We start from the raw sequence: 10,295 nt of genomic DNA, 5'->3' as shown, positions 1-10,295 counted from the left end.
TATATATATCTATATATATATATATATATATATATTTCTCATGTCTGTGAGGCAAGTAGCCTATATGCTGAGTTTAATTTTTGTGACGCACTCCACTCCATGGAAACCGAGACGGCAGAAAGCACTTCCTCTTTGTTTTTCTTTATTTTACAAAACCAGTGTTTTGTTGATATTGTGACTATACACAAGTTACCATTAGTGCGATCGGCCATGTAAAGTTGCTATTACTTAAATGTTTCAATTTCAAATGATAAGCCATATTTGAGATGATGAATTCCTGCCCAATATGCTGTAATTACCTCAAGGACCAACCGTTAACAAGTGGTCTGTCACGGACATTGACATTTTTTTCCTGTGACTAACCGACTAATAAACTGTTAGTCGAATAAGCCTCTTCTTGTCAACTAACGTTTAGTCAACTATTAGAGTGGAAGCCCTAGCTTCCACCCAAACAGAGGCATTTACAGCATGGTATAATAAATGATCCTTGGGGTATTTTTAGCTGAAAATTCAGACACATTCTAGAGATGCTTGAGATTTATATTATATCTTGTAAAAAAAGTATAATAGGACCCTATGAAAATGACCCAGAATCTAATAATTAAAGAAATAATAACCTTTTTTTTCTAAATGAATGAACGGTGTTTCTTTCTACATTTGCTCATATGACTTGAGTGACTTATATATCAGCTCATATATGACACGTGTGATGTAAGCATAAGATGAGTACCTATAGTCTGACGTAACTCCTCGCACAGGCTTATGTGAGGGAACTGAAGCATCTGTTTCCATTTCTTGCTCTTGCCTTTTCTGTTCCCACCCCCTCCTGCAAAGGAATCGAGCAAAGATTAAATTAGAGGCAGGAACTGCATACAGGCTCTATAATGCTATTAGATTACTATCTTAACACAGGTGGGCTTTCGAAGACAGAATGGGATATGAATACGTTTATATCATCCTATAATGTAAGTAATATACAGGTGAATGTTTAATTAAGGCACTTTTGAAAGCTTGAAAAATAAGACTTCTTTAAACTGTTTCATCAATGTTAAAACATTTAACAGATTTATCAAGTGGATTCTGGTATGTGTGATAGTATGGATGTTTGATATTGTGTGATGGTAATGACATCTCTCCCTTTTAAGAGAAGCTTCGGACTAGCTAACAAACCAGTTAGCTTTGAACTGGAAATAAAAAGAAACTGACTGTTTCTGAGATTAAAATTCTTAAATACAGACTATTCTGGTAACGACACTCAATAAACCTACTCACACACATCATGATGTAAAAAAAACATTAAATAATTTCTTTCCGACCTCTGAACTGTCATTATGTCATCTAGTACAGATGTGTCATCATAACCAATAGTGTAGATTTGATAACTATAGTATAATGATGTACAGTGTAGTGTGTTTTTAAACTATGATTTATAATATATACATTAAAATACATACGGCTCCTTAAAGCACACTAACGTGATTGTTACTTTAAGCCATTTGTGATTGTTACTTTTTTACATTACCTACTGTATTACACTTCGCATACCATCATGAGAGCTCTTTAAGAGGCTGATGGAGTAAATAAACCTGATTTTATGCAAAATGTCTATTATATTAAATTGCAGCCATGTAAAGTGTTTGTGTCAATGACAAACTCTGCCAAGAACGCAAGACACACTTGCTAAAGGGCAACAAACACATGGCTATCAGAGATAAAATGCTCAATTTTTTCAATTTCATATCTCATATTGATATATTCCAGTCTAACACGAGTTGGCTTAAGATGTAGTCCTTGTTGTTTATCTATGTCCAAGCCGTATCTAATACTTCCCTGGATTGAATTCAGGAAAAGAATCACGCCAATGCCATGAGAATGTCCCACTGGCCCGCGCCAGTCCAAGCTAACGTCATCAGGACAGCTCGGGCTCGCTGATTAGAATGACTGGCCCAGGTGCTGGGCCTGATGCGCTTGTCAACAGGCTGCACAGGGAAAGGTCAGAAAGCGATGCTGCGTGCGGGACACACTCGCTGGGAATGGAGAGGACTCTTGTGAAAGCTGCAGCCAGGTGTTTGCATTGTTGCTAGGCTATGAGGGGATTTGAAGAATAGATTCAACACTAATGGGATGGGATGGGAGGGTGGAAGATCCAATGATTACAAATGTACAGGAGAAGCTTGTGACTGCAATCTGATGAGTTCAAAACACAACCGTATGTTACAACAAAGACTTTCCCACATGAGAGACACTAGACGAGCCCAGCTGTGAATCCTCATTATCTTACATAATCGAAATCTGTTGTGCAAGCCCAGGCATTGTACCTCAACTTACCTCAAAGATATGTCACGAATAATTAATACGTAAAGTCAGGCAGGAGTGGGAGCTAGCAGGAAGCTAACACCATGGTGTGCTATTTGCAATTCAAACAATTGCTTTGCAGTTAAGAGATTATGATGGTACGGGTACAGTAGCAAACCCCCGGCATTATCGTTGTGGGAAGTTGCCAAGATGCAAATGGCTTTAGAAATGTATTGTCTATGCAGCATCAGTCCAGAGGTGAAGGGGTTTCATTCACTGTGTGCAAAACTTGCCTCCAGCACAGCAACAAAAAGGCCCCACTTTCATCAAATTATTCACAATATAAATCACCAAGAAAATATAGAACATAAAACTGATGGCAAACACTCATCTTCCTTGTTCTGCTGGAAGAGCTCTTCCGAGAAAAAAATGGAACAAGCCCTATAAATCCCTGACAGGATTGTGACATGAAACAAACAAACAAAAACAAAAAAACGCATGACTACATCCTGTCGTGTTGTTAGGCGAAAGCGTGTGAAGAGAATAAAAGGGAGTAAACAAGCAATTAAATATTTGTTGACATTTAATGTGCGGTCAGATTAGCGAAAATTTTTAAACACTTTCAAACCAAGTAACTTTCTGTTGGTCAGTGTGGCAAATTCACATGACCAACTTTAACATAGCAAAATCTGTGCGAGGAACTTTTTGCCTTCACGCAAAAACTCCTAGTCGTGCAGATTACTATTTGAATGACAGGATTTAAAATACCTTTATGCACTTTAAAGATGCAGTCTGTAAGTTTAGCCTCTTAGTCGCTATCTCTGTTTGAACCCTGCAATTGCAGTTATTTGTGGATTTATCATCTTTACATGGGTTGTGCATCGGCACAGCTCCTCAGCTCAGATGAATGTAATGTTTTGAGGAGTAGGCTATATGTGGTTGTCAGTCACTGCACTGGTGTGGATATTTACTGTACTTCGGAATCACAGATTCTACATCTTGGAAGTATAACCCAAATTAGAATTTTGACTGGAAAAATGTCATCGGAACAAGCAAGTAACATGTCTGCCACTCTTGTTCTGACCAACTGAGAAAAAAGAAGCATTACAATACATTGCGCTACCAATGGTGATAAATCTAACGATCACTTAGCTCATATCACATCAAACCATGCAAATTATTATTATTATTGTTATAATTTGTTCTCAACATGTTAATATTAACAACATCAGCTTTGCGTGACTAAGTTACGTGTATTTAGTGTGTATTAGCGTTACCTGTAGACTACTGGTGACTATGGGTGAATTTCCAGTTGTCACTGATGACTGTCATATGGAACTTTCTGGATTACAATCCGCCATCAAAATGATAAGATTAATTATTCCATCTACTGTGAAAAAAGGCTATTAATGATCCTCCACCTGCAGCATCCCGTTCAATATAGCCTACTAGCCGGGACTCCTTCTTTATGTTTACAAACGTGACGTAATGACACAAAGATGAACAGCGGCATACTTATATTTCCTGTGAAAACCTACCAGTACCACTAAAATTAAAGATAATTATTACAAGCTTACCGTTGTGAATCGGGCTAAAGTAAGGAGAGTTTTGAACACTGGCTGGTTACAGTGGGGAAAATATTTATTTGATCCCCTGCTGATTTTGTCAGTTTGCCCACTTACAAAGAAATGAAGGGTCTGTAATTTTTATGGTAGGTTTATTTTAACAGATAGATAGAGACAGAATATCAACCAAAAAATCCAGAAAAAAAAACACATTATATAAAGGTTAGAAATTGATTTGCATTTCAGTGAGTGAAATAAGTATTTGATCCCCTACCAAACAGCAAGAATTCTTGCTCCCTCAGATTGGTTATGTGCCCATGTGGAACACAGATTAGTCCTGAAGTTACTCCTAATGTCAGCTCGTTAGGTGTATAAGACACCGGTCCACACAATTTCTATCTTCCATTCCAACCTCTCCCACCACCATGGGACTTATTTCACTCACTGAAATGCAAATCAATTTCTAACCTTTATATAATGTTTTTTCTGGATTTTTTGGTTGGTATTCTGTCTATATACGTTAAAATAAACCTACCATAAAAATTACAGACCCTTCATGTTTTTGTAAGTGGGCAAACTTACAAAATCAGCAGAGGATCAAATAAATATTTTCCCCACTGTATGTACTTGCCCAAAAACTGTTTTTGTATCATTTTTAACCAAAAAAAAGTTACCGACTACAGCTTTAAATGGAAGTCTACTGCGCAAAATTGCAACAAATAAAGTGCATTTCTGTCAATTACTTTGTCTGTTTGTTTTTACAGACTGAGATAGAATTCAAAATTACAGCAAAATTGCAGTAATCAACAAAATGTTGAAAAATTCCTGAGATCCTTCAAACCTTAATAAGATGCTGACATGTTTCCCTATATAAAATAAAAACGTATGAAGTGCAACATAAATATACAACCCTCCCTAGTCCCTACTTAGATATGCTGATGTTAAATGTCATCTTAAAACGGGAAGAGACAACATGTTAAGCAATCATACAGCGGTGACTAAACTGAAACTAGCTTTCAACATTTTAAAAAGTCTTGAGAACTGTGAACAACACTAATATATAATACATTGCCTATTACATGTAGTATGCAGTTAACAACTGCTGTTTTGTGATTTGTAACCAATGTACGCTTACAAAAACATATACATGCCTCTTACACTGTTTGAAGGAGACTGTATAATTTTTACTTAACATTAACTATAGCCCCTACGATGTTGTATGGACCTTATGGTAAATTTTCAGTAAGTCTGTATATACTACTTAAACGTATACTACAACAAATGTAGCAGCCCAAGTGTGCCGCCCAAGAACGTCGGAACACGGACGAAAAAAAAATACAGCTGGATTCCCTCATGTTTGAGAAATACACCTGCCGAGAAAATTAACAACTAAAACTCCCTACTAGACAGATTTTTTGACAATGATGTCTCACCATCTAGTAGGTAGTTTACAATAAAAAAAAAAACACTTTTGAAAATCAGAGTTAATTCAAAAGTTTCAGTTAATTCAGGCGCTTATCTCGAGCACACAGGCACTAAATGACTGTTGTCAATATATATAACACTACTGACTACAATGACTATCGCTTCTCCTTTATATAGAAACGTAGACTGTTCACAAAAACGTTGTAAAATCCAAACAAGGTTTTGACAGAAACGGAGATGGGATCTTTATTTATTTATTTGATTGACAGGTCCATTTTTTTTTTTTTTTTTTTGCTCAAGGTTAGGAACACAACAAAGCAAGCTGCGAGCAACACCATAATCAACATGTAATCATCCGGTTTGATGCAGTGATTCGTAAATAAAAAAGCATCATAAAGGGTTGCACTGCTCTTGTCATTTTTGGCCTAACTTCCTTTGGGGGAATCCCCCATCGTTTTGAGGCAGATAGCACGGCGTTTGAGGATCACAGCTGTCAAAAGTGACAATGATCAGACGGGCTGTCATGTCTTACCTTCTCTCGCCTTCAGCAGAACAGTGTTGGCCACGATATTCTCGAGCTCCATGTTTCCTGGGTTGCAGGCAGGCACCGCAGGCCCAACCTCGTCGCCGGGTTGGCAGTTTATGTGTGTGTGTGTGTCTGTGTGTGTGTGTGTCTGTGTGTGTGTGTGTCTGTGTGTGTGTGTGTCTGTGTGTGTGTGTGTCTGTGTGTGTGTGTGTCTGTGTGTGTGTGTGTCTGTGTGTGTGTGTGTCCTCCCCCGCTCCCCCCAACGGCGGAATATTATTAACCCCGAATGACTCTCCGCTCTGCCGTTTCGCTCCTCTGATTCCCCGCCCAGAAGCTTCAGATTTACGTCGATCGTAGAGCCTACTATGGCAAAGCCTGAGCTCATGCATATTAACGAGACATGCTGACGTTGCTTGGTAACCAACCTCGAGCGTCCCGCTTGAACGGTCCTATGGCCCAGAGCCGCAGGCTCTGCTATGGCCCAAGCTTAGCTCATGAATATTTATAAGATTATGCTGACATTAGGTATTGCTTCTTATTAATATCTCTGTATAATTCTTATCTGATTTGTGCTCTTATTTCTTTAAGGCTTCACAAATGACCTAGTCCTTTAATCTAACGTCTATCATTTGTTATTATAGTAGACAGATAATATGTAGTTTCTTGATTTCATATGGTAAATCATTTATATATTACGGAAAAATAATGTTTTAGTATGTTTCATTTTTGTATGAATGCCTTTATTTATTTTAGTGTGTTTTATTTATTTTGTTCTGTATATAAATAGTAATATTTACAGTAACTGTAATAGTTATTGTTGTCAGTGTTGGGGGTAACGCATTACAAGTAACGCGAGTTACCTGTCCAGATTTAAAAAGTAACGCAAAAGTAACGTAACGCATTACTTTCCATAAAAAGTAACTAAGTAACGTAATTAGTTACTTTTTTATGGAGTAATGCAATATTGTAATGCATTACTTTTAAAAGTAACTTTCCCCAACACTGATTGTTGTTGACCTGAAAATGATTGTACACTTGCTTTGTGTAGTAAAAAAAAAAATCAATTTATAAAAACATCACGTGATCTGTTTAATATTCATGACCAGCAGGTCTTCGCCATAGTAGGTTTCATTGTCACAATCCAGACTGCTAGTTTAACAAACGCTATGATCTTTGTACTTGTTTTCTTTAATAAAATGCTATAATGTTTACGCATCCCGCATAAACTGTTTATTATACGGTCTAGTATTATAACAATATATCGTTGTTTATAAGCCGGTCGCTGTCTATTTATCAATGTCTGTCATGTCTTTTCTTGGATGATAAACAGATGCACATTTTTTTCAGACATATGGCGTGCCACAGCACATACCATGTGCAACTTTGAACTTGTCTTTACATGAACTGCAGATGATCAATGCAAACGAAATAAAACCGCTTACTTGTGAGTTTAGCAATGCTTAGTTTATAACACCATCTAGAGGTAAAACTGTTAAACTGATTATTAAAAGCTAATAATCTAAATATAAATGTAATCATCATCAACAACAACAACATATTTGTGGTACGCCGTGAAGTATGAAGTGTGTTGCAAAAGTTACATCTGAATATAAAACGTGCTATCACGAAATGCTACCTCTATAAGTGTAACCTAAAGTCTAGCCTGAATAACCTTTTTAATGTTCTTAGCTCTATTGACCTGCATTTTCTATTCGCGATTACATCAAATTATTTCACTATCACGACAAAGCTCGCCTCTTTTTTTGTAATGAACAATTACTGTACACTTCTTTCCGACAGGTGGCGATGTAGAATTATGTCGATTTGTTTTCGCCTTGGAGAAGAAGTCGCTGGGGAAGATGGCGGCAGGATCACGAGATTTAGGTGAGTACATTCTCTTCACACTCCATCACAGTAGGTGGCGGTATGCACCTATGAAGTTGGTTCGCAACCCGCCATAAAACCAAAAGAAGAAGAAGAAGAAGTCGCTGCTTCCGTGGTCCTTAAACACGCGTGATAAAGAGAGTCAAGACGGTTGTTAACTGCTGTGTTATACAATAATGGGTAAAACAAAAAAATCTCGTAATCGTAGTAAGTTTAATTACAATAAAGACAAAAAGAAACTGAAAACGAAGATAAGAAGAAAGGAGAAACCGCACATAGAATGGTAAGTTCAAGTACATACTACATGCCAAAGAGAAAAGGCCCTCTCGCTATACAAACAATCTATTTTATATACAATTACTTATTTTACTGCCTATTCTTGCAAAAAAAAAATTAGGTGCGCTATAATTGTATTGAATGCGTACTTGTGTACTTCATATCTTAAAATAATATTTAAAAAAAATGTTCTTGCTGACAATATAGTATTAATGCAATAATTAATGGCCACTTGAGTGTACCTAAAGAGAGTACACTTTCATGACACACAAAAATACATATTTTTTTTTAAAGTGCACTTTATTTAAATCATGTTTTAATAATCTTTTGTCCAGCTTTAAAGTACACATATTTTGTTGTTGATTAACATCTTTTGACTAACATTGGGGTGTGCTGATGATATTACTTATTTTTAAAGTTAATATGTAAACTTTAAATTGCAATTACAAACGTATTTAAATGCATGACATAAACGTTTAAATGACATCCAGTGTATATTTCAGTTTACCACAAATGCTTGTTTGTACATTCGGCAGTACAGCAGTTCTTAAATTACATATAACGAGATATATTTGTATGAGTACAATTTTTAAAAAGTATGCCCAAGTGTACTTCTTTTTTTTTATAAAAGTCATTTGTAATTTGAAACCTCTGTTGTTGACTTGTACTCATTGTAGTGTCATGCATTATGAAGTTTGTTATTAAAATGGGTCGATTAACATGGCTGATTTGAAGTCCTCAGATACGTAATGCTTGGGATGAACACAAAACAGTAAAGCAAAATCTACGAGACATGGGGCTGTCACTTGGGACAAAGGGTATGCTTCCTATTAAAAACAAAAAGGCAAGTACTAACCTTGAATCACTATGTTACAATGTATTTATACAAATCCTTTCTGCTTATGATAACCTAATGCATTTAAATGATGTTTCAGGATATGGAAAGTAAACCAGCGGAGACAAATGTATTGAAACCCTACGTCATTGAAGGTATCTATCAAACCTAATGGTTCTCAGCTGGTTTTGAAATCTGTTATCGAAATTCATGAGCTGCATAATATGATTTGGTGTCTAAATTGCAGCAATGGAGGTAGAGGCCAGTCTCCGTGGTGAGGACAGAACCACATGCTCCACTGACATGACTGAATATGTTCAATACATGGTGAAGGAACACAATGAGGATTATAAGGTAAAACAGAGCCGTATATATCAATGATCCTCCCAGACATTAAAAAAAGACTCCTTTGATAGTTCACATAACTGATTGTGTTTTATTGGCATTTCAGGCAATGGCAAGGGATGAGAAAAACTACTATCAGGACACACCGAAGCAGATTAAACGGAAAGTGGAATTATACAAACGGTGTCATCCTAAGGAATATGCTGCGTTCATTGCGTCTCTGCAATCTCAGAAGTCTATGTGATGTCACAGCGAAGAACTGGTGTCTTAAACTTATGGTCAGAATGTCACCTTTGTGTCTGTCAAGTGTGTGGACGAGTGTATACACAGAGAAAAGCTTTTCAACAGTTTGTTTCTACTATGGCAACTTTCTTTTTATAATGTTAACTTTTAAACGACGTGTATATGAATCTAGTGAGGAGCTTGAGTATCTTCCGAAGTATAAAAAATTACATTTTGTAAATTCTGACTTATTGATGGGTAAGTTTAATGTGTTTTGGCAAATAAAAATAATACACAGGAGTGAAAACAACTCCAATACAATGCAACAAAGAAAAAAGTCTGGGTTCGGTACAAGCTATCTCAAAATAATTTTGAGTTGTTTTTTTTTAAAGAGCGTTATTGTGGTTACATTTACATTAAACATGGGGTTAGGGTTAACCCTAACCCCATAAACAAGTCACTTTTAAACCAAGCAGCATTCTGCTGGTCAATGCCGCAAATTAGTGTGGAAAAATGCAAACCCAACTTGTAATATGCGGGGAAAAAAAACACAAAACCAACGAGACATATTTTCTGCGTTCAACGTTATGCCAAAATATCTCAAAATAATTTTGAGTTGTTTTTTTTTAAAGAGCGTTATTGTGGTTACATTTACATTAAACATGGGGTTAGGGTTAACCCTAACCCCATAAACAAGTCACTTTTAAACCAAGCAGCATTCTGCTGGTCAATGCCGCAAATTAGTGTGGAAAAATGCAAACCCAACTTGTAATATGTATGCGGGGAAAAAAAACAAAACCAACGAGACATATTTTCTGCGTTCAACGTTATGCCAAAAATGCTGTTGATAGAGCTGAACCCAGAACATTGATTTAAGACACAATAATTACAGAGATTTGCACTGCAGTAGTGCTTCTGTAGA

At 36.5% G+C, this 10,295-nt stretch overlaps 2 protein-coding genes across 2 annotated transcripts in view; one reads left to right on the top strand and one right to left on the bottom strand.

The window, feature by feature from the left end:
- The window catches only part of grk6 (G protein-coupled receptor kinase 6), a 43,960-nt gene extending 38,018 nt beyond the window's left edge, over nucleotides 1–5,942 (bottom strand). Inside the window, exons 1-2 of the mRNA XM_016491950.1 lie at nucleotides 5,818–5,942; nucleotides 731–826 (exon numbers count right to left, since the gene is read on the bottom strand). Coding sequence (XP_016347436.1) covers nucleotides 731–826; nucleotides 5,818–5,869 — 148 coding nt within the window. The 5' untranslated portion in view covers nucleotides 5,870–5,942. The remainder of the gene's footprint in view (nucleotides 1–730; nucleotides 827–5,817) is intronic.
- A 1,816-nt stretch (nucleotides 5,943–7,758) lies between these two features.
- Nucleotides 7,759–9,820, top strand: nop16 (NOP16 nucleolar protein homolog (yeast)). The gene is made up of 5 exons (XM_016491954.1): nucleotides 7,759–7,978; nucleotides 8,707–8,815; nucleotides 8,907–8,961; nucleotides 9,054–9,160; nucleotides 9,258–9,820. Exons 1-5 carry the CDS (start codon nucleotides 7,872–7,874, stop codon nucleotides 9,393–9,395), a joined length of 516 nt encoding a protein of 171 aa, XP_016347440.1. The 5' UTR covers nucleotides 7,759–7,871; the 3' UTR covers nucleotides 9,396–9,820.
- Nucleotides 9,821–10,295: the final 475 nt, after the last annotated feature.

This window comes from Sinocyclocheilus anshuiensis, unplaced genomic scaffold (genome assembly GCF_001515605.1).
Source record: "Sinocyclocheilus anshuiensis isolate Anshui unplaced genomic scaffold, SAMN03320099.WGS_v1.1 scaffold943, whole genome shotgun sequence".
In the NCBI taxonomy this organism is placed as follows: Eukaryota; Metazoa; Chordata; class Actinopteri; order Cypriniformes; family Cyprinidae; genus Sinocyclocheilus; species Sinocyclocheilus anshuiensis.
This window is presented reverse-complemented; position numbering and strand designations above follow the sequence as displayed.